The 25,126-nt window shown below is 38.6% G+C and overlaps 1 protein-coding gene across 7 annotated transcripts in view; it reads left to right on the forward strand.

Annotated features, from left to right (window-relative positions):
- The window catches only part of BTBD9 (BTB domain containing 9), a 411,047-nt gene that overhangs the window by 39,482 nt on the left and 346,439 nt on the right, over window positions 1–25,126 (forward strand). For all 7 annotated transcript variants that reach the window (XM_025261016.3, XM_044938341.2, XM_044938340.2 and 4 more), the window contains 4 exons: window positions 625–988; window positions 2,734–2,998; window positions 9,980–10,199; window positions 13,289–13,408. In XM_025261016.3, coding sequence (XP_025116801.2) covers window positions 625–988; window positions 2,734–2,998; window positions 9,980–10,199; window positions 13,289–13,408 — 969 coding nt within the window. The remainder of the gene's footprint in view (window positions 1–624; window positions 989–2,733; window positions 2,999–9,979; window positions 10,200–13,288; window positions 13,409–25,126) is intronic.

Below are 25,126 nucleotides of genomic sequence, written 5' to 3' on the forward strand. Positions count from 1 at the left end.
TTCTTTTCCAAAAAGGGGTCTTCATTTATACTCTTAAAATAGTACACGAGAAAACCTCTTTCCCCCCTAGAGTAATAAAGGTAGAAATTCAAATTTATTACCTGACTGGATTGTCTGTTTTTTTATTATTTAGATGAACAGATAAGCAATAATGTGGGGATTTTGTTTTAATCTTAAAAATACTGAAAGTATTAACAGGTTTCTAATTTCTGCCAGTCTGATGGGAAGAATAGCGCCTGTTTATATTTAATTGTTTTCATCTGATTATATCTTTTCCTATGGAGCTTTACTTTTTTAAACTACCTTCTTGACCTTTAACAGGTTTATATTGATTTCACTGTTCCTCTCAAAAGAGCACTTTCATTTTTCTAATTAATAAATGTTTATTTTATTTCTTGAGCTCTTAAGATTATTCATTAGTTGTGTATAGAATTCAAAATAGTTTTAAAATTATTTCTCTTGCTTTAGAGCTCTATTTTAAGTGATTACTATGTATTTCTTCACCTGAATGTTTGTCACTAAACACATTTATGTTTTTTTTATTATGTTGATAACCTTTATTTCATAATTTTGTAGCAAATCCTACTTAAAGTTTTCCTTATGCGTTTCTCCTCTGATGTGCAGAGCATTACTGTATGGTGGAATGCGAGAATCTCAGCCTGAAGCCGAAATCCCTCTTCAAGACACCACTGCAGAAGCATTCACAATGCTGCTTAAATACATCTACACTGGGCGGGCGACGCTGACAGATGAGAAGGAGGAGGTGCTGCTGGACTTTTTGAGCCTGGCTCATAAATACGGATTTCCGGAGCTGGAGGATTCCACCTCTGAGTACCTCTGCACCATACTTAACATTCAGAACGTCTGTATGACTTTTGATGTTGCCAGTCTCTACTCACTTCCCAAGTTAACTTGCATGTGCTGCATGTTTATGGACAGAAATGCTCAGGAGGTACTCTCAAGCGAAGGCTTCCTCTCCCTTTCTAAGGTGTGTCATTGTCTCCAAGTAATTTACAGGCAATATGCATTGTTTTATTTATATCTATAGAGAAGAAATATAGCAGTGGACTAAGAATAAAAAGAAAAGCTATTAGTGTGGAAGAGGTGGTTTGTCTAGCCATCTGCCTCTGACTACTGAGACTCTAGATCACATAAGAGGGAGGCAGATTGCTGCTGTTTTCTTTTAAGGTTCTTCTGGTAAGTTCTGTGTGCAAGAGACTGTGCCGCTGGGTGGTGGTTCTCAGTGTAATGATGTCAAATAGACTCTCTTGTGGCGTTGCATACTGTTTTTTGGTTTTGTATCAGTATTTCTCCGACAGAGATTGCAACTGATGATTCCTTATTTATGAGGGGGGAAGTTCATAAAGGAGATAATGATGTATTGTTGTTCAGTTGCTGAGTCATGTCTGACTCTTTGTGACCCCATGGACTGCAGCATGCCAGGCTTACCTGTCCTTCACTGTCTCATGCAATTTGCACAGACTCATGTCCATTGGCAGAAGGCAGTGGCACCCCACTCCAGTACTCTTGTCTGGAAAATCCCATGGATGGAGTAGCCTGGTAGGCTGCAGTCCATGGGGTCGCTAAGAGTCGGACACGACTGAGCAACTTCCCTTTCACTTTTCACTTTCCTGAATTGGAGAAGGAAATGGTAACCCACTCCTGTGTTCTTGCTTGGAGAATCCCAGGGACGGGGGATCCTGGTGGGCTGCCATCTATGGGGTCTCACAGAGTCGGACACGACTGAAGTGACTTAGCAGCATGTCCGTTGACATGAGTGATGCCATCCAACCATGTTGCTTCCTTTTCCTCCTTCCCTTAATCTTTCTCAGTATCAGGGTCTTTTCTAATGAGTTGGCTCTTGGCATCACGTGGCCAAAGTATTAGAGGTTCAGCATCAGGCCTTCCAATGAATATTCAGGGTTGGTTTCCTTTAGGATTGACTGGTTTGATCTTGCAGTCCAAGGGATTCTGAAGAATCTTCTCTAGCACCACAGTTCAAAAGCATCAATTCTTTAGTGCTCAGCCTTCTTATGGTCTTTAAGTCACTGTTTTTTGTTTGTTTGTTTGTTTTCCTCTTTTGGCACAGAATTCACTATTGTGCAATGTTTTATACCATATAATAGCTAGAGTAAAACTTTTTCCCCAGTCTTCCTTTGAACCCTGGTGGTTGTCTTTCCTTTCCCTTTCTGTGTCACTCCTAGAACCTGAATATTTTGAATGGGAAAACCTATTTGAAAAGCTACATGTCGTGTTTTGCATGTAACTATGATTTTTACTTAATTTTTAGAGGCAAGGATCTTACAGAATTACACCAGTGTTGCTGGAAGTCATTTTAGGAATATGAGAACCGAAAATATGGTAGAGCAGTAATACAGTGGAACAAAAGATTTTGAATTTTAAATAGCTAGATGTATCTTACTGACTTAGAGAAGTAAATTCTGCTAAAGAATGTATACGGAGCAACAGCTTCTCACATTGCCATTTTTCTTGTTATTTTATTAAAGATAGGTGCACATGTGTTGAAAAAACTAGGTACAAGATGCCTATAGCTGTTCACACAGCCATAATGGGCAAGAGTATATGGCACAAAGAATAAGGAAAGAAGATGACCAAGAAGAGTTAATTGCTTAAATATAAGTGATACTTGCAGTTCAGTAAAGTTTTACTTATTGATCATACACATGGTTGAGCTCCATAATAACTGGAATTTTTTCTTTTTATCCTTTTCAGACAGCACTTTTAAACATCGTATTAAGAGATTCATTTGCAGCTCCTGAAAAAGATATTTTCCTAGCCTTGTTAAATTGGTGTAAGCATAATTCAAATGAGAATCATGCTGAAATCATGCAGGCTGTGCGTTTGCCTCTGATGAGCCTCACTGAACTTCTGAATGTCGTGAGGCCTTCGGGACTGTTGTCTCCTGATGCCATCCTGGATGCTATTAAAGTTCGATCAGAGAGCCGGGACATGGACCTCAATTATAGAGGCATGCTCAGTAAGTACCTGTTTATGCCAATCTCACCAAAAAGTTTTGTTTGTATCCTATGACAGTCTCAGCAACAAAACTCTAGCTACCAAATCGTAGTTCAGGTGTACATGTGTCAGTCTAAGAACATAGCGCTCTGCTTCCTGTGGATTGCCTTTCCTGTCCTTCTCCTACTAACTCCTCCTAATATTGCTTAGCCTTTGTAGACCACAAAATATGTATTTCTTGCCATTTCTGGACAGACTTCTCTAGTGCTCCCTAGAATGTCAAAAATTTTATACTTTTCATGAGAAGTTTCTTCTCATGTTAAGATCTTTCCTCCTTTCCTCCATCAAATCAGTACCGAATACATGCTATATACTTATTATTTCAGGTACCACAAACATGGAGATTCTAAATATTAATAACAGTAATAATGGCTAACATTTATATAGCATTTCCAATACTTACATGGTGTTTTTCTTATAAATAAAAATAATAGCAGTGAACACAACATTTAAAACAAACATTTCTCAACATTCAACACACTTGAGTAGTCTGTAGCAGATGCTTGATGAATTAATGCAAGAAGAACTGACTAGAAGCAGTGGAAACATATTACTGCTGTCTGGAAAGCAGTCAAAGCCGGTGATAAAAGAATTGAAACTTGGGCTAGAGTATAGAGAAAGAAGTGAAAATCTAAAGTCTGAGACTTGGAGAAGACCTTTGGCCAGGGGTCCAAAGGTAGAGAAGGAAGAATGTGGTGGATTCATTATGATATTTGGCATAACTAATACAATTTTGTAAAGTTTAAAAAAAAAAAAAAAAGAATTAAAGGTAGGAAGAAAACTGGGGTAGAGTTACAGAACAGAGAGCGTTTCTAGGGAGAAGGATGGTCAGTGGTATCTGGTGGTGCTGGGAGGACAGGAAGAAGAAGAATTGAAAGAAAATTTTTGGATATCAATTGTGTGGATATAAATTGGTAGTAGTCTGGACAGAAGCTTAACTGTACAGAGAATTAGGCCACAGGTTTGAAAATATAGTAAATACCATGTATGACGACTTGGTGTGTATGTTGGAGTAAAGGGAGTAGAGAAATAGTATGGTAGCTAGAGGGAACAGGCCAGGGAAGATCGCGTAAGAAATTAGATGTGCTGGAAAATGGTACTTTTTAAGGGTCAGCCTTTGATGAAGGGTGGGAGGAGGGAGAGGGGAGAAGTAACAAGAGGAGTAATATAGTTTTAGCCTTTGTAAATCTTCATTGTTGGATCCTTTCTTACATAAGTTGCTTTTTCCCTCTTCTTGTCCTAGTTTTGACTGAGGTGTTGATAGGACCCCTGGCCCAGTTTCATTATTGCTGTAGGTAGACTTGGGGCATGGCTGCAGAAGTGAGGAGATGCTTTGAACGTTTCATGCAGTTTCTGGAAGCCTGGAATTGACCAGCTGGTCAATATAGGTGTCAGACCTGGGTTACAATAGGCCCATGAAATTACCAAGAAAGGGGGTGATCAACCAGTTGAGGAGCATTCAGTTTCAAAATGATATACCGCTTATAAATGTTAAATTCTTCATTTTGGAATAATTCAGTGGGAGCTCAAGGAGATTATACAAAGGCTTAGAAATCTTCTAACTTATAAACTTGAAAAATGACTAAGTAGCAGACTCTTTTTCTGACTTTTTCATTATATGAATAGTAAAATTAATAATAGAAATACTGAGCATTTCACTTTCCTCTCAGACCCTAAAATATAGGATAGTTATTTTCTAAGTAAATGTTATTCAAACATTCATATTATTTTTTAAAAATCCAGTTTCTTCACTGTTTGGTGAAAAGAGGTCTAAAAATTCAGATTTGTTCCTGAGCTGATGGTCTAGAAAGACAATTCTGCTTGTTTTGAAATCATTGTTGAGATTTGTTTGTTTCTTTGTTCTTCCCTGGGTATAGGTTTGGAGTCTTCGGGGACTTCCCATGAAACATTGAGAGGTTCTATCCTGGGACTAGGGAATTAGTATCTAGGGGCACAAATACTAACTCCTTTTTAGTTCATTAATATTGGTTACTGCATGGTTTAATGCTTACAGTTGCATATCAAATTAAAGCAATTTCTACCCACCCCTTAAAAAAAAAAAGAGGATCCAAAGGATTTTTTTTTTAACTTACCAGTGGTCTGTCTTTTTGAGAATGTGCTATAGATGTAGTTGTGTACATATATAATGATGAGCATCAGTCTATATATCTGCAGAAAGGAAATTAACTTTTTTTTTGGAAATTAACTTTCTAATTAATTTTTTTCCTTAGGATATTTAAACTACTTGTGCTCAGACCGTTCCTTAAGTTTTGTCCTAGCTGTGGAACTGTTTCTTCCTCAAAAGTTAGTGCTTTTTCTCTTCCGACTGAGTTATACTTTGTGTATCTCAAGTTTTAGGCTTTGGGAAACAGAACAGTAATTTCTTGTTTCTTCATGCTTATAACAGATAGCACATCACAACTTCTGTCCTTAAGATGTTTTTTATTGGCTAAAAGTTGATGTGCTTTCTTGGCCTGCTAATTTATAGTATCGGTTTATGTTTGGGTGTGTGTGTGTTTAAATCTGTGCTGTAGGTACGTGGTACCACACACCTATTCCCATAGTTTTCAATAACTAGACTGAGGGGGCTTGCCACTGTGAAACTATAATTGTTGCTTTTCTTGCCTACCTTCCTACTCAGAGTGAGCTTCTTGAGGACTGTAATTATATTTTTCCTCCTGTCTTTTCCCAGCACCTAGCACAGTGTCTGAATCTAGACTTTTCCAAATAAATGAATGACTGAATCCATCAGTTGTTTCTAAACTAGAATTTAAAATTTGTCTCATCTATCACATAAAGACAGTAATAACAATGAACCTTTAATATTTTGAAAATTCTTTGACTCTGTTAGTATTGCCTTCCCAATTATAGTTTTTAGTATCTTCGTCTGTAAACTAGGGGGTTCACGAGTCATCTACTGAGGTTCCTCCACAGATGCATTTCATGTCTGATATGCAGTCTTGTCTCCAATAGATGGTGCGCTGCTGGAGGGCTGCGGGGCTGAGTCCAGCACAGTGAATAGCACCCAGAAAGCAGCTTAGGAATTTATTTTTCCTTTAAATTAATTGGACTATAATCCCTTTCAGTTCTTGAGTGTTTTCATTCTGTGATCTTTGTAAGTAACTTGCCTAGAGTTAGAGGGAAATCGATGCCTGAGCTAGAACCAAAGTGCTCATCTGACTCATGAGGCCAGTACTTGTTGACAGGCTCCTGCCTGGGTTATTTTCTGTTTCTGTTTTGTGGTGTGTTTGAATACAAGTACTGTTAGATGTGGAGACAGGCCTGCAGGAAGTGCAGATAATGAGGAAGGTTAAGGTAAGGAATGATCAGGAAAGTCATCTGTAATGCTTCGCTTGCTGGCAGGGAGGGTCCATACATTTTTCCAGGAAGTCAAGTTGGGGAGCAGAGTATGATTTAGGGGACAGAACTGGGTAAAGAGATTGCAGGGGGCAGAGAAGTAAATGTGGATCCAAATGATCCATCAAGGGTTAACAGCCATCTCAGCCTAGATGCAATAGAGAGTTCAATAAAGGATAGTTAAGAACATGAAGCAGTTAAAGAAAAACACACAAGATAATTAACCCAGCACCATTCAGATTTTGGCACTGTGTAGCTAGGGGCTGGTCCTGCTCCATTTCTTCTTAGTTTTTCTTTCTAATAATTGGCTTTTTTTCTGCCTAACTGTGGAACTTTAGAGTTTCATTTTCTTTCCTTAGTATTTGTAAAATGCATCAAAAATTAGAAATGTAAAGAAAACAATTACTGTTGTCTACTGTCTTATTTAATCTCTACCACCCTATTTTTTTGAGAGCAAGAGCTTCAAAAGATTGTCTACTGATAGACAAATAATAGGCAGTAAGAGTATTTGTGGCTTGAATTGTTTTGTTATGACTTGAACTTTTTTTGGTGATCATTTTCCCTTTTAAATTTATCATTTAACTATGGATTCTGGGGAAAAAAATAATTGGAGTTGTATTTTTAATCCTGTGAGATACTTGGATTATAGTTACCATGAGAGAATTTCCATTTTTGTAAATGTTCCCAATTTTGAAGCGAAAGATACTCACAGGGAATCTATATCAAGAAAGTTAGATATCTAAGTTCTCAAGTCCTCTTGAAATAAACTTCAAAAGAGAACTTAGAATTGTGGTCGAAATTTTATTTCCATTTTAGACATTCAGCTACGGACACTCAGAACTCTTGCGCCTCATATGTTATTCTTTGCTTGATAAATTTTAGAAGTGAAAAAGCTTATGTTTAGAGAAAATCAAAGGATAGCAGCAGGCTCTACATCTGAAAGCGTGAGTGACCCTTCTTTGTCTTGGTCTTGACTAGTGGTGTCAGAGCTGGAGGATGTGCTTCCAGTGGTCAGCCGCAGCAGACTTTGAACACCCACATTCTGTACCCAGCAGTAAGGGAATAAAAGTTTGTTTTTAACCAAGTAATGACACATCACTGATACCTGAAAATCACAAATTTGAAGCCTTTTTTTGCTTGCTTTATAAAATGCTTTATCTCAAGATTGGAGGCTTCAGCTTCTCTCTGTTTGGTTCACTGAGGGACCCCCAGTGCCTCACATGGTACAGAATGGGTCCTTAGTAAATGTTTTTTGACTAAATGCTTATATTTATGTAGTACATTAGTATATATTTGCAGTATAATTTTTACAGTAGCTCTGTGGGTGGGTTGGGTAAAATTATTATTGGTTTTAGATGAGAAAACAGATTCAGAGAGACTAAGAGACCTCATCAAGGATAATAAGTGGTAGAGCCTGAGTCTCAAACTTAGATTTTCTCATTTTAAGTCCAACTTAAAAAAAAAAAACAACAACAAAGTTTTATCAGACTGTTTCTTTCCTTTGGGACTTAAGTAACCTTAGAAGGAGGAGCTAGTAAGGGGGGAAAATATGGTCTTCCCATGAGAAACCCTTTATGATGGTAGTAGCAGGGCAGGGGCCCTGGTAACAGACCACCTGTGTTCTAATAACACCTCTGCTCCTTGCTAACTGTATAGCCTTGGGCAACAAAGTCCACCTAACCCTTCTCTGTCTCCACTTCCCCATCTTCGAAATGAATGTAATAGGAGTCCTACACTCAAAGGAATATTATGAGAACTAGGTCAAAGGAATTGATAACATTTGTTAGATAAAGAAAAAATAAATATGAACACTATGTGTGATTTCCATGAGCTAATATAACTTTTTTGTTGTTCAGTCATTAAGTTGTGTCCAACTCTTTGTGACCCCATGGATTGCAGCATACCAGGCTCCTCTGTCCTCCACTAATAGAATTTAGGAAGTTATAAACTGAAACTGTCTCTTGGACAGGGAGATCAAACCAGTCAATACTAAGGGAGCTCAACCCTGAATATTCACTGGAAAGACTGATGCTGAAGCTCCGGTATTTTGGTCATCTGATGCAAACAGATGACTCCTTGGAACAGTCCCTGATGCTGGGAAGGATTGAGGACGGAAGGAGAAGAGGGCATTAGAGGATGAGATGGCTGGATGGCAGCACCGATGCAATGAACATGAACTTGGGCAAACTCATGGTGAGGGACAGGGAGGCCTGGCATGCTGCAGTCCATGGGGTCACAGAGAGGCAGACACGACTGGGCGACTGAACAACAACAAACTGAAATTGAGCACATAAGCCTCTGGTGTAAGAAGTTGATCATGACTAGGTTTTATTTTCATTTGGTTTGGTTTCTGAGTTGCCTTAGTCTTTTGGAGGTTAACTAAATTCAACCCAAACCCTATTTTTCAGCTGCATTTTTTATCAGCTGGAGCCACTCTCTTTACCTGTCTTCATTTGAAAAAAAAAGTTTTTAAATCTGCATTTTCCTAGAAATCTGCAATGATAAATTGCTACTTTTCCCTGAGAGCCTAATTATAGCTCATACTTTCACCTAGTCAGATACGTATATTCTGTGAGAATTCAGCATTTATTTATACCATCTGTAAACTTGGCCAGTGCTCTTATTGTGTGCTTTTTTACACATGTTTTGTAAAAAATAATGGCAGTTTTGTAAAAATATTGGAAGATTTTTAGAGTTTAGTCTTGTGCTTTGCAAAGATCTTTTCATTTAATTCTTAAACCAGAACACCTGTGGGATAGATGATGCCCTATTGAGAAACCGAAGTTCAGAGAATGTGACTTCCCCAAAGTGACACATCTGGTTAAAGGTGGCAGCATTATTTAAACCCTGACTTCGAAGCTCAAGATCTTAACATCTATTTTATGTTGCCTCTTATGACTCCACGGAGAGAGTGTCAGTATTAGAATGTTAGTACCTGGAAGACAAGTTTCCAGATCTGTGAAGCAAAATTCCCATACAGAACTTCAGAGTCTTAGGAACAATTGACTCCTAGTACATCTAGTGTTGGAGAGGGGAAGAGGAGGGTTAGTTATAATCATAATATTAATTTTGATGACAGACTGAATTTTTATTTTTAAAAGTGTATCTTCTTTTAAACATATTCTTGTTTTTTAAATAATTGATTCAGCACGTCCTTGTATGACCAACAGCTCTGCTGTATTGGAAATTTTCTCTTTCTGTTTTGTCAGAAATTGGACCTATCTGCTTTTATATTTTGTGCTCAGTCCAGGTGGGAGGTATAGGTCATTTTACATGCTATTTTTATCAAGTAGATATTAAAGCTTCTAATAGAATGAATTCAGCAGACCTGATTCGTTTGTCCTAGAACATAATTTTTCCTAGTATTTACCACTTTTTCTTAGTCGTAACTAGTCCCAGGCACTTAGTGGCTACAGTGGTGTCATTAAATTTCAACTGTGATGGTATCTTAAACCTCACAGACATTCCATATCCCCTCTCTCTCGTTAAATGCATATACTCGAATCAACTAGAATTTTAATCTCCCCCCCCAAATGGAAAATTTAATAAGTAACTGTTAACCTTGCTTTTTCTATTTTTCACTTAGTACCAGAAGAAAACATTGCAACTATGAAGTATGGAGCCCAGGTTGTGAAAGGGGAGCTGAAGTCTGCCTTATTAGATGGTGACACTCAGAATTATGATTTGGATCATGGATTTTCTAGGCACCCAATTGATGATGACTGTCGTTCTGGCATTGAGATTAAGCTAGGTCAGCCGTCCATTATCAATCATATACGGATCCTCCTGTGGGACCGAGATAGCCGGTGAGTCATTAGCATGACTTGGAGAGAAACTGACATGTTTGACTGAGATGGCCTAATTTTGTGGTCACCAGCTTTGGTTTTACAAATTTGATGTTTTATATCCTTGTCATCATTTTACTGTTTCTCTTGAGGTTTAGTTTTAGGGGAAGAATTAAGTACATTTCTTTAAAACAACATTTTTTGTTTCTTTTCTGCATATGAAAGTAATGAACACGTGTTTATTGTGGAAAACAGAAAATACAGAAAAGCACAAGAAGAAAATAAAAATTACTAGCAATCCCACTGCCTGTTATTAATCTTTGTACTAGTCTAACTAGCATTTTTTGTTATGCATAGTGATATAAACACACATAAACACAGACAAAACAGAAACCTGTAAAACCACACATAGTTTTACAAAATAAAGATCAGATATACAAAAATTAACTTTGCTTTTTAATGAAAACATTGTGAATATTCTATGCTTTTAAAATGTTACTTAAAAAATTTTTTTTTAGGGACTTCCCTGGTTTTCCAGTGGCTAGGACTCTGAGCTCCCAATGCAGGGGACCTGGGTTCAATCTCTGGTCAGGGAACTAGATCCCACATGTTGCCACTATGAGTTCACATGCCACACTGAAGATCCTACATGCTGCAACAGAGATTGAAGATCCTGTTTGCTGCAGCTAAGATCCAGCACAGCCAAAATAAATAAAAAATTTTATTGAAGTATAGTTTATTTACAATATTGTTTTTAATTTCTGCTGTACAGCAAAGTGATTCAGTTATATATACACACACACACACACATATATTTTTTTCATATTCTTTTCCATTACGGTTTATCATAGGATATTGAATATAATTCCCTGTGCTATACAGTAGGTCCTTGTTTATCCATGTAAAATGTTACTTTTAATGATTGTTTGGTATTTTCTACCATTTGGGTTACCACTATTTATTTACTTGATTGATTACTTTTAGATATTATAAAAACTTTAAAAATCTATTTTATACTATGGATAAAGAAAAAATTGTCTTTTAGTGTGGATAAATATCATTATCAAAACAAAACTGTGAAAAAGATTTGGTGGGTCCAGCCTAGAAACCCACCAGTTTCAAAAGTTGACCTTTCTTTCTAGCCACTCTGGTTTTCACCCACTGTGGTGTCTGGGTTCAGCCATGATGGCAGAAGTACCAGAGCAGTAGGGTGACTAAGAACTGAATGGTCTCCCTCATTACTGCTTACCTTTAACCTAGACCCTACATACCTGGATACGGGTGTGCAGTCTCTGAGGCCCTGCTTGTGTTTTTTACGTCTAGGCAAGAAGGGCTTAATAGTAAGGATGATGAAACCCTGCAGATCTTGCTGGTTAATTCATTTTTCTTGTTAGCACCACTGACCACCACACTGGGCTTTCAGGCCATTTGAACCAAGTGTGACGGAAGCTTTATGAAGGGAGAGCCAGCATTTCGCATGTGTGTGGATGTTGGAGGTTATCTCTTGGTTGTCTGTTCCCTTTATATTAAGAATATATTTCCTGATACGTATCTTATTGGATATAATATGTTTGTTTGGCAAAATGGAACACATTCATGTATTATTTCCATGAGTCTCTGATTAATAATAGTAGTAGGCAGTGTTCTGGAAGTTTTACATATGTTCATTCATTTAATTGATGATGAAATTAGTATAAAAATAATAAAAGAAAAAGGTTAGCACATTTGAAAGTAGTTATCATCATTTCCAGGATATTAAATATTTATAGGCGACTTTGTTTTACTATGTGCGTTACATTCACAGGGGACTTAACTTTACCATGTACCAGTTGTTATCTCACAGAAGTTGTTATCATTCTAAGCAAAGGTGAAAAATTCAGAATCTTAAGCCAAAAAGATTCTGACATGTGTTGTAAAATTATATCCTACATTGCTGATAACCCAGAGAGGTTCAATAAAAGGTTATAACCAGTTTGAGACTGAGCGATAAAATGAATGGGAGTGAGGGGACAGCAGAAAATGAGGGGATGACACAAAATAAGCTGACCTTTTCTGGTCACAACTGTTGGTTGCAGGCTGACATTTATGGTCACCTAAATCTTCTGAGATTGTTCCTGTTGATATTACAGTACAAGTAATAACTGCATCTCAAATTTAAATTTGGCTTATGACAGGGGAATATAGATTTGTTCAGGATGGGACCAGCATGTAATGGTCCAGGGTAGCTGACCAGGGGAGGATGATAGGCTGTTTTCATTACTGGCAGATTATTAGCTGCCAAATTTTAAGTTGTATGGAAAAGAAACACGTAATATCTCTTCACCCATGTCATTTATTGTTCTTCAGGCTGCGTTTGCGTGTGGGATGGTAGGAGGCTGGGAGGGATCAGGAGATAAGCTGGCCTCGGTGAGGAAATATTCAGAGTTGCCTTTCCTCCTGAGAGAGTAGGGCTGAGCACCCAGACCGATGAAGGCAGAAGGAGAGAGCACCCTTCTCTATTTTCTGTCCTCTCTCTGTCATGGCTTTATTAATCTGCTAATATGGTGTGTGCAGGGCATCCTGGTCCTGTTATGTCTTCTATACCTGATAACATGCCAAGCACCATGCTAGACCCTGGATATATGCAGATAAATATGGCATGGTACATGTTCTTAAGCAACTTGAGACTTTCCCTGGTGGCTCAGCGATAAAGAATCTGCCTGCAATGCAGGAGACTCAAGTTCAGTCCCTTTGTCAGGAAGATCCTCTGAAGAAGGAAATGGCAACCCACTCCAGTATTCTTGCCTGGGAAATCCTATGGACAGAGGAGCCTGGTGAGCTACAGTCCATGAGTCACAAAAGAGTTGGGCATGACTTAGTGACTAAGCAACATGTTCTTAAGCAGCTTGAGACCTAATAAGGCAGACAGACATGCAAAGAGATAACTTCAATACATATTGTAAATGCTGTGTTAGGGGGATCTATACAAATTTCATCATCAGGATTTGGTCGTTGTTCAGAAAACCTAATTCATGAGTAGTGTATTTTTTGTACCTTTTAACATTTTATTAAAATACCACTTGTTATTTTAATATCCTTTTTTTTTCTGCCTTTTTCCTTTTGATTCATAGGTCTTATTCATACTTCATTGAAGTGTCAATGGATGAACTTGACTGGATCAGAGTGATTGATCATTCGCAGTATTTGTGTCGTTCCTGGCAAAAGTTATATTTTCCAGCCCGTGTCTGCAGGTAGTTCTCATGGCTTATAAATGATATTGATGTTTGTCTAAAGAGATACAAATGTTGAGAAACAGATTTCGTTTTCTGTCTCATAGAAGAAAAGTTTTTCAGGGTATCAGCTACCAAATGCATTCCAACTAAAACACTTAGGGAAACTGTGGAAAATTAAACATCTTAATATTTATAGTGTACTGTGAAACTGTTTTGTACCATGTTTATGTAGTAGACCTGTAAATGGATAAGAAGGGACACTGAGATGTGGAAATGCTTTTTAAATTCCGTGCTATACCTTGAAAGCAGAGCTATTGTTAGTGGGTGCGTTCTTTCCACAAAAGCCAGGAGAGATATTTTTGGAGGCTTCCCTGGCAGTCCTCAGGGCCAGGAGATTTTTGGATGCCATACACCCATTGTGTATGTTCTGAATATCTTTGTTCTTTTTCTAGGTCAGTGAATATCAGTGGGATTTGACAGAGCAGGTGTTTCTAAGTGGGGTTGTGTTTGGGGCAAAGGAAGCTGAGCTGGTGGGGCTCTAAACTCACACCCTCCCTTCAACCAGAGCACCTTAAGTATTATTGTTGTTACATATTTTAGCTCCGTGTAAGTTTGTTTTTTAAAAAGTATTGATAAACTATTCTAACGTTTCATATTCTTACTTTAGGTATAAGCCATCTTTAAGGCTTTCTTTCTGAAATTCTGTAAAACCAGGATGAATGATGAATTGAGGAGTTGGGAAAAGTGGTTAAAGACCCCTGAAATTCTGTTGTTGTTTTTTTCTGTTGTGCTTTTCCCCTTGGAAATTGCCCTTCATATATCACCCTAACTCAAGAGATCAAAGGCAGAAAGTGATTGGTTTGTTTGATTAGGTGTGACAAGAGAAGGGAAGGGATATGGTGGATATAAGCAGGGAGCACGTGGAGGAGGCCTCCTTACCCCCAACCCTAACTCCCCTCCACACCCTTACTCATGTTCCCGACTGACATCCAGTGTGGCTGAGTTGGGGCAGATGGGGCTGGCCCCACAGCATTTACTGTCTTGGTCAGAAGATACCCTTATACTTATTTAACGCATGATCTAACAGCATCAGGCTGAATTCTTATTCCCACCACAGGAACACCACAAAACCTTTCAGCCTCTGGTACTGTAACAAATGTTGCCTACATTTTTTTTTTTTTATTATGGGTATGACCAGACACATTATTGTTACCCTGGAATCCTCTTGTGTGGAAATGAAGAAAATCAATTTCATTTCCCCAAAGAGGAAGTAAAGTGTCTCAGGTCTGGCAGTTGCTCTTTTATCAGAGGGGTTTTGAATGTATTAAAATGAGAGGGACAAGAAATTGAGTGAAGATTCTGTATCTCAGAACTGCCTAGGGATACTTTGAGAGTGACGGAGGTGCCCCGAAGTGGAGAACGGGATTGAGTCTGCATCAACTCACATTATTATGGTTGTATCAGGTTAAAAAATAAGCAATGTAACAACCAGAATGTCTGATGTGGTCCAAAGACTCTGTGTTTGTATTTAATTTGAAACCCTAGAAACATGACTCCCAGGACGAATTGTTGTGCCTGTGATACCAGCTGTGACAAAGGCCACGTGCTTTACTCACCTGAAAACCGCTGCCTTGTGGAGGGAGACGTGCCCTCAGTCATGATCTGCGGCTTTTAGAAAATGTAATTCTCTTGTTCACTAGTGGACATTATTTATACTCCCTTTTCCTTATTTTGTCTCTTCTGTGTGGCCTTGCCTTTGATGTTGGTTTTGTGTGCTGTAGAGCCCGGCCGTATTCGTGATGCTAATTTTTGTCCTGTTACAGCCAGCTCCCAATGCTGGTAGAGAAAACCTGAGCAAAGGTGGTGTTAGAGATAGTGATAACAAGACAAGGAGTCCTGTATGCATTTTAGTGAGAAAAATATTTTAATATTTATAACCACTTTAACTTATCATATATTTTAAAATATTTATTTATTTATTTATTTATTTGGCTGTGCCGAGTCTTGGTTGCAGCATGTGGGATCCAAGTCCCTGAGCAGGGATCAAACCTGGGCCCCCTGGATTGGGAACGCAGCGTCTTAGCCAGTGGACCACCAGGGAAGTCCCCTAACTTATCATGTTACTACATTCTGTCATAAGCTCTGCCTTTTGTGATAGTTTGCAATTTTGGTAGTATTTTAAAATGAACTTAGTGAGCCCCTATTGATTATCCAAAGATGCCTTGTGCTTGGTGTTTCTTATCTTCGCAATCATTTATTGACTACCTAAGCAATGTTCTAAATACACTTCTTGCAGAGGCTTTATTGGGCACATATACGTTCTTTATTTCTTTAGCAGGTAAGTGTTCAGTTTGCATTATGTTAGTTAATTTGCACATTTGTATGTCACCTTTGTTCTTCAGCGTCCTTTACATGTTTGTCTTATTTCTGATACCAAATTATAAGCTCTTGGGAGTAAGGAGTATGGATTCTAATCTTTTAGTATTCTTGTATGGTATTCAGGCTATGTAGATATGCAGTAGGTACTCTTGTATGCAGTAGGTACTCTGTAAATGCTAGCACGAGTTTGGAGTCAAGGCACTGACCAGGTAACGACAAGAGATTAATTCAGTATTAATATGTATATATTTTCATTGGTGTTTTTTACCCATGTCTTTGTTAAAATGTATATCTGTGCTGGAAAACTATGGATTGATAAACGCTGTGACAGCAATGTAAGAAAGTGGTCTGCTCTTTCTTTCTGGGCCCTTTTCAGGAATGCATGGTTGGGTTAAGTGGACTGCTCAATGAGCCAAAAGCTTAGACTAAGCACAGCCCTCCTAGCCCCCAGCTGGAGATGAAGAAAAGTGACTTGTCAGTTCTCGTACAGTTTTCCATATGGTTCAGTTCAGTTCAGTCACTGAGTTGTGTCTGCCTCTTTGTGACCCCATGGACTGCAGCACTCCAGACCTCCCTGTCTGTCACCAACACTCAGAGCTTGCTCAAACTCATGTCCATCGAGTCGGTGATGCCATCCAACCATCTCATCCTCTGTCATCCCCTTCTCCTTCTGCCTTCAATCTTGCCCAGCATCAGGGTCTTTTCAAATGATACAGGTCTTTGCATCAGGTGGCCAAAGTATTGGAATTTCAGCTTTAACATCAGTCCTTCCAATGAACACTCAGGACTGGTCTCCTTTAGGATGAACTGGTTGGATCTTCTTGCTGTCCAAGGGACTCTCAAGAGTCTTCTCCAACACCACAGTTCAAAAGCATTAATTTTTTGGCACTCAGCTTTCTTTATAGTCCAACTCTCACATCCATACATGACTACTGGAAAAACCATAGCCTTGACTAGACGGATCTTTGTTGGCAAAGTAATGTCTCTGGTTTTTAATATGCTGTCTAGGTTTGTCATAGCTTTTCTTCCTAGGAGCAAGTGTATTTTAATTTCATGGCTGCAGTCACCATCTGCATTGATTTTGGAGCCCCCAAAATGTCAGTCACTGTTTCCATTGTTTCCCCACCTGTTTCCCATGAAGTGATGGGACCAGATGCCATGATCTTAGTTTTCTGAATGTTGAATTTTAAGCCAACTTTTTCACTCTCCTCTTTCATTTTCATCAAGAGGCTCTTTAGTTCCTCTTCACTTTCTGCCATAAGGTTGGTGGTATCATCTGCCTATCTGAGGTTATTGATATTTTTCCCGGCAATCTTGATTCTATCTTGTGCTTCATCCAGCCCAGCATTTTGCATGATGTACTCTGCATATAAGTTAAATAAGCAGGGTGACAATATACAGCCTTGACGTACTCCTTTACCGATTTGGAACCAATCCATTGTTCCCTGTCCGGTTCTAACTGTTGCTTCTTGACCTGCATACAGATTTCTCAGGAGGCAGGTAAGGTGGTCTGGTATTCCCATCTCTTTAAGAATTTTCCACAGATTGTTGTGATCCACACAGTCAAAAGCTTTGGCATAGTCAATAAAGCAGAAGTAGATGTTTTTCTGGAATTCTCTTGCTTTTTCTATGATCCAGCAGATGTTGCCAGTTTGGTGTCTGGCTCCTCTGCCTTTTCTAAATCCAGCTTGAACATCTGGAAGTTCTCAGTTCACATACTATCATTACTTTGCTAGCGTGTGAGATGAGTGCAATTGTGCGGTAGTTTGAGCATTCTTTGGCTCTGCCGTTCTTTGGGATTGGAATGAAAACTGACCTTTTCCAGTCCTGTGGCCACTGCTGAGTTTTCCAAATTTGCTGGCATATTGAGTGCGGCACTTTCACAGCATCATATTTTAGGGTTTGAAAGAGCTCAACTGGAATTCCATCACCTCCACTAGCTTTGTTCACAGTGATGCTTCCTAAGGCCCACTTGATCTCTCACTCCAGGATGTCTGGTTCTAGGTGAGTGATCACACCATCGTGGTTATCTGGGTCATGAAGATCTTTTTTATACAGTTCTTCTGTGTACTTTTGCCACCTGTTCTTAATATTTTCTGCTTCTGTTAGGTCCATACCGTTTCTGTCTTTTATTGTGCCCACCTTTGCATGCAATTTTACCTGATATCTCTGATTTTCTTGAAGAGATCTCTAGTCTTTTCCATTCTATTGTTTTCCTCTGTTTCTTTGCACTGATGGCTGAGGAAGGCTTTCTTATCTCTCCTTGCTATTCATTGGAACTCTCCATTCAGATGGATATATCTTTCTTTTTCTCCTTTGCCTTTTGCTTCTCTTCTTTTCTCAGCTATTTGTAAGGCCTCCTCAGACAACCATTTTGCCTTTTTGCATTTTTTTTTTCTTGGAGATGGTTATGATCACACCCTCCTGTACCATGTCATTAACCTCCGTCCATAGTTCTTCAGGCACTGTGTCTTATCTGTTTTATATGGTACTCAGAACCATCTTCTATCTTATCAGCTTTGTCTTTTTCAGGAAAAGACAATTTCTGCCATACCCATAAATTTCCCTGCCTTCACATTGTCTTCTTGGCTTTCTAGGAAACTCTTCAAGCCCTTGCTTAGAGTTTTTAGATGGTGGAGCCTGGAACTGAACAAAAAACACTAGTAAGAAGTGGAAATACTGAGTGCCCTGGAGATGCTTTAAAAATTTTTTTCTGGCTATTTCTCAACATGGTGCTAGTATGTTGGCAGCTGTGTAATGTTGCTGAAATATGAGAAGACTTGAAAACATGGATGTGAATGTGTGTAGCGGTAGCCTGCATATGGCTGGTAGCTAGAATTACTTGAGCCATCTTGGTGTAAAACCTGAGAGTTGAAGGAGAAGAATAGTTGGCTTGAAAGCCAAGTTCTTAACAATTTACCTGTTGAGAGAGGAAAGGAAAGAATGGGTGGCAGATAGGTTTCCTGCTGGAGCTGATAAGAGAAGTGAGAGGAGAATGCAGAGGAGCCAGAAAGGGTATTGAACAGGGTGCAACCTGACAGTTCAGAACATGACACAGGAGGGCTGAACTCAGTTAACACTGAACTGGGCTTCTTTCTTCCTTTCCTTTTGTTTTTAATTATCAAAATGGAAATGTCATTTTATGACATTTTAATTATTAAATTGTAATACAGTGTTAGTTGCTCAGTTGTGTCTGATTCTTTGCAACCCCATTGACTGTAGCCCACCAGGCTCCTCGACCATGGAATTCTTCAGGCAAGAATACTGGAGTGGGTAGCCGTCCCCTTCTCTTTGACCTTCCCGACCCAGGGATCGAACCTGCGTCTCTTGCAGGTGGATTCTTTACTGTCTGAGCCACCGGAGAAGCCCAAATTATAGTATAGTATACATTTCAAATACTGATAAAGCCTGCCCTCTGGTAAGGCTGTACTCAGTTTCTACCAATAGCACATAGAAATGCCCCTTTTCTGAACCCTCACCAATGCAGGCATTGTCAACATTTGCCAATGTGATTTAAGATTTGTAAAAAAATTGCCTTATTTTAATTTGGATTACCTTTCTCATCAGTAAAGTAGGATATCTTATAGTTCTTGACATTGATTATTTCTCATTTATAAGAAGCCTGTTTTTGTCTTCTGTGTATTTTTCTTCCAGTGTGATTACCTTTTTGTTTTTGGCTTGTGAGAACTTTATGTTGATATATGCATCTTGATATATATGTATAATATAATGTATATGTGTGGTATATATATTTATACTTATTTGTATATGTATGTTTTATATGACTGTACTTTGGCTATCGTGTATGGCACCCCACTCCAGTACTCTTGCCTGGAGAGTCCCATGGATGGAGGAGCCTGGTGGGCTGCAGTCCATGGGGTCGCTAGGAGTCGGACACGACTGAGTGACTTCGCTTTCACTTTTCACTTTCATGCATTGGAGAAGGAAATGGCAACCCACTCCAGTGTTCTTGCCTGGAGAATCCCAGGGACGGGGGAGCCTGGTGGCTGCCGTCTATGGGGTCACACAGAGTCTGTGTGACTTAGTATAGCATCATGTATTTGTATATTTTATTATTTTTTACTATTTTATTAGTACTTTTTATCACATGGAATTTTATGTTTAAAAAAAGTAATCAAATCTGTCCCATCTTTTTTATGGTTTCTGGTAATCTGATATTATGTTTAGAAGGGTGTTCCTCACTCCGGCATTAGAATGTTATATTTTTAGAAGTTTTTCTACTTGTTATTTTTATCCTTATATCTAAATATTTAGTCCAGCCAGAATATTTTTCATGTGTATTTTCAGATAGGGAAAGTCAGCCGACTAAGACCATTTATTCAATAATTGTTCTTACCACACTGGTATGAACATCCATATTTGTCATGTGCTAAATTCTAACATATACTCTACTCTGTTCATTGATTTCTTTGACTGTTAATGAAAGTGTTTTAATCATTGTGGTTTTCCCTTCCCTCCTTTTTCTTCTTCTCTTAGAACTAGAGATAATAATGTGCCAAATGTGTCATGGAAAAAAGGGTGTCGCAGAGCATCTGCTGGCCTTGTCTCTTAGTCTCACTGGTCACAGTAGAGGTCACAAATGATGAAAAACATCTCACTAGAATGGTTCTGCTTTCACATACAAGAAGACATTTAGGTGTGCTTCACTAGCTAAGAAAATAGATTTTTCTTTATTTATTCTTCTGTATATTCAACCATTACTTACTCATTTCACAAATAACCTCCTACTTTGGGCTATGCATTGTATTAGGAACTGAGGCCATAACACTGAAGAAGACTGCCAAGGTTTCTACTCTCATACAGTTTGGGAGGAACAGATATGTACTGTAAGAAAACATCTGGTAATTTTAAGTGTTGTTAAAATGGTACTGTGATGGTGACCAGGGTCGAGGAAGTGAGTGGTTATTTAAAATAGGAGATCGTTGAAAGCCGGAGAGGGGAGCTGGGTGTTTAAAGCAGAGATTTAAGAGGATGATATTCTCTGGTCTTTGTTGTAGATATTTGGGCTTTCTTTGGTGTACACTGAATGTTATTCAGGAGTAACTGGTCTACTGTAGGAGGCCTCATTAGATGAATACTAAAACTGTGCTGCTGCTTGGTTTAGGGCACTTTAATCTCTTTTATTGCTACCATACATTCCGAGTCCCCTCTCATCCCTGCCATCATTAGATGCAGCATAATTTTTTCTACCCATTTTCATTAGATTACAGTACCTAACAGTGCTATAGATCTACAAGACATAAAACAAATTAGAAAATAAACATTGCTATTTATGGAAGCATCCTTTCCCTACCATACTAGCATTGTACAAAAGCATGTGCGTCTTCCATTTTTTCTCTTTTGTTCTCCCCCAGCCTCATACCTGGCCACTGATGTATTTATTTACTTTTAAAGGCAGACACATTTACATTAATCAGTGGTTCTCATCAGGATGCTTTATAATCATACCTAGAATTATGCTGAGCCTTTATTTATGATTCATGTCTTCAGAATTCAAGAAATGCTTTATTCAGATGTAAAGGAAGAAGGAACAGTTTCAGTTTTTAAAAGTAATCGTTTTAGTTCATACTTTAATAATACTTTAGTTTGAATTGTACCTCCACCTACAACTTTGATATCATAATTGAACTAATACAGAGTGACCTGTAAGCAGAGGAATGTTCTAAGAGTGCAAAGCAGAATGTAGCCACATGGTGTCACTAAATACATAACAGTTTTACTTGGGGCTGAAGAGAGATTAAAATTGCTTTTTAAAAAAACCATATTTAAATATAAATTGTTTTGAAGTCTGTGATTTGTGAAATAACATGTGAAGCTATTTGTACTATTTAAGTCTTTCTACTCATGTGGAGCATTAATTATGCCTGAAGTCCGCAGAGGTACGTTCAGGTGCTAGCCAGCCCTTGACTTGTCATCTGCCAAGTATAGCAGATATGTGGGCTTCTGTAGTACAGCTATTCAGTTTCATACAAATAAGTTCTTTTTTTATCTTCCTTTCAAATTTTGAAATAAATAGAAGAATAACTCAAAGGAAATAGATCCATTAAATATTTATAAGGAATCAGGGAGCAGAAGAAAGGAGGAGTGAAGAAAAGAGGGAGAGGGTTACAGGACCTCAGAGGAGAGACAGGAGGAGAACAGTCTAACATTTATTGTGTGTCTGTTGTGGGCCAGACACATGCTGCTCCTTTATATGATTCTCATGATAGCTTGAGGAGAGGAACACCACTAACTATCTTAATTATACAAATGCGGAAACTGAGCCTCAAGAGAATGTGCCGGTCTGTTGGATTACTGTTAACATCACAGTCCAACATTACCTCTGTGGACTGAGGTGAAGAAGTAGCCCTGCTTAAGGGTAGGGGGAGATATGGGGCCCTGGACAAGCTCGTGCTGCCTCTTTGGCAGGAGCAGTGTCCAGGAGTGCTGGAATAGAGGGCCTGGGGTGGCCACACTCTGCTCATGCTGGCCCCGTCGTGACAAGGGTACTGAGGAGAGGAGGAGGCAGAACAATTTCCTCTTTTAAAATGCCCCAAAGGGAGTGTGGCAATCCTTTATGTGTGTTTTGTCAGTTTTTCAATAGACCTTTGAATTTTCCTGCCCCTTAGTTCTCCATGAGATGATTTTAGGCTTTATTATTATGGAGTGCAGCTGAAGTTCTTAACTCTTGATTTGTTTTTCTTCAGCTGTGTTTAGAAACAAGTTTTGTATTATAGAATTTCTCTCCACAAGATCTTTTTACATTTTGAATTGCTTCTTTTTTAGTTGATGAATTTTATGTTATTTTCACTTAGGATCCTCTTATTAGGCCAAAAATATTTTCCACTGTGTTTTGTATTCAGTAAGACCTTTGAGACATGGCTATTTGTGCTTAAGTTTTTCAATTGAATCTAGGCTTTTTGTTTTTGTTTTATTTAGTTTAAAGGATAATAACATGTTGAGCTGCTTTTGTGTATAGTGGAGGAGTTGAAACATGAGAAAATAGAACAGGAAAATACAAAATTTTCCTTTGAATTTTATCTTATAATTTTAGAGTATATATTAGCATCTTTTGATAAGTGTGAGATGATGTTAATAACACCAATGACCTGTCATTACTGCCGCAAACAGCCATTGTCTGTTTTTTATTCTGGAAGGGCAAGAACTATATTTGGTAGTAGTATAGTTGCTTCCCAAGCAATTTCAGGATTAAGTTCAGATAGTACCTCCCTAGTTGATCATTAAACATCCTTTTTTCCCCTTGTTTTCCCTCTGCTTGTTGTACTGTGCTTAGTCACTCAGTTGTGTCTGACTCTCTGTGACCCCATGGACTGTAACAGCCCGCCAGGCTCCTCTGTCCATGGGGATTCTCCAGGCAAGAGTACTCGAGTGGGTTGCCATGCCTTCTTCCAGGGGATCGTCCCAACCCAGTGATTGAACTCAGGTCTTCCACATTGCAGGTGGATTCTTTACCATGTAAGCCACCAGGGAAGTCATTCCCTTTCCTTAATTATACTCTGTTACTTATAGGACTTACTCATCAGACATTCATCCAACGAACAGATATTTATTGAATACCTGTTATATTGCAGACACTTAGTTTAGGTTCCAGCAAGGATGAACAAGACACAGTTGCTGCTCTCACAAACTTGATGATATAATAAGAGTGACAACTTTCTAACGATGGATAAAGTAAAATGTGATTGGTACAATAATAGATGTATGTGTGTGTGTGTGTGTATATATATATGTTATTCTAGAACATAGTCATGGGAGGTCCTACAGAAGAGAGAATTTGGACAAAGGGATCAAGAGATTGAGCAGGAAAAAGTATGGGAGAAAGGATGCTCTTTGTTCTTTTGCCAAAGGCAGAGTCTGCAGTGGACTTGGTCAAATCTAAACTCTTCACCCATAGCTCTGCATCACTGGGCCCTTCTGCTTCTCTTGCTGCTTTTTGGTTCTTAGTATAAATTCCGATTTTGGTCTCACCAGTCAAAATCATCTATTTAATGGGAGTTCCCTGGCAGTCCAGTGGTTTGGACTCTGAACTTTCACTGTTGAGGGCCTGGGCTCAGTCCCTGGTTGGGGAACTAAGATCCCACAAGTCATGCAGTAAGGCCAAAAAAAAAAATTATGAATGTGCATCTCCCTATGTGAATGTGCCATCTGCTTCTGCCTTCTACCTGTGTCCCTAAGCTCAGAGACCATACATGACTGACACTTCTCTTCTCATGTGATCCTGTATAACTGTTTCAGGTATCTGGGACTTTCATTTAGTTTTGTTTTGTTTTTAATTTCTTTCAACAAGACTAGAAGATTCCCTATGAAGAACCATAAACTAGATTAATTTTCACAAAGAATATTCAGAGAATAGTAAAAATTCCCAAGAAGTAAAGGAAAAAGAATCCCTCTTTTGGAGCCAGGATTTGAGTCAGTGTGTCTTTTGCTTAGAAAAATAAGGCACTTTTGTAGGTACTTTGTGTTGGGTATATGCTGTCTATAAGGAAATTGACATGAGTATACCAGTTCTCCAATTCGAGATCTCCTTTTGGAATATACTGGGTTTGGCCAGAAAGTTTGTTTGTTTGTAAAAACCTGAACAAACCTTTTGGCCAGCCCAGTATTTTGGCACTGTACTTTCCCCGCACTTATTTATGGGACTTAGGAAATCCTGAATCAGGAACGCAGGTATTGAACTGTTGCACATGGGACTGGGGGTCTGTCAAGGAGAAAACAAGGAAGGAATAGAAGACAAAGTTATCTGGGACTTTAAGTCTCCTTTATATGAGCCAGATGCCTCCTGCATAGGAAACAGAGGCAAAGGTGAGCTATAGAAATAAGAGCAGAACCCCAGTAATTAATGGAAATGGTGGGGAAAGCGGTTCTAGGACCTCCATCCCAGTGTCTGGAGTGAATGAGGAAATAATGAACTTTCACTCACTTTTCTTCTTGGAAGTTCGAGAAGAAGGAAGGACTGCTAGGTCTTAGAGGTTAAAAATAAACAAACGTGGACATGGGCTTATTTGTGAATTACATAGTTGTTTTCCAATCCTATTTACTTTGGAAATGGTAATCTAAAGAAGATACTGGTTAAGTAGTTAATAATTCTCTCAGTGGAGAGATAGCCCTATGTATATTTAAATTATACTCCACATTGCCTAGCATTGATTGCTCTGACCTTTCATAACATTTATAGCTTGAATCACCCAATTTTACCATTAATTACATAGTAGATCTTATATGCCCCTCTAATTTTTTTTTTTATGGTCCTGGACCTCACTGTATATTCCTTTGGTAGTGTTTCCTTATCAGATATCTTGTTGAATCCCTTTAGCCCTCTAACATCCCTGAATTTAG

The sequence above is a fragment of the Bubalus bubalis genome, chromosome 2, assembly GCF_019923935.1.
Source record: "Bubalus bubalis isolate 160015118507 breed Murrah chromosome 2, NDDB_SH_1, whole genome shotgun sequence".
NCBI classification, from domain to species: domain Eukaryota; kingdom Metazoa; phylum Chordata; class Mammalia; order Artiodactyla; family Bovidae; genus Bubalus; species Bubalus bubalis.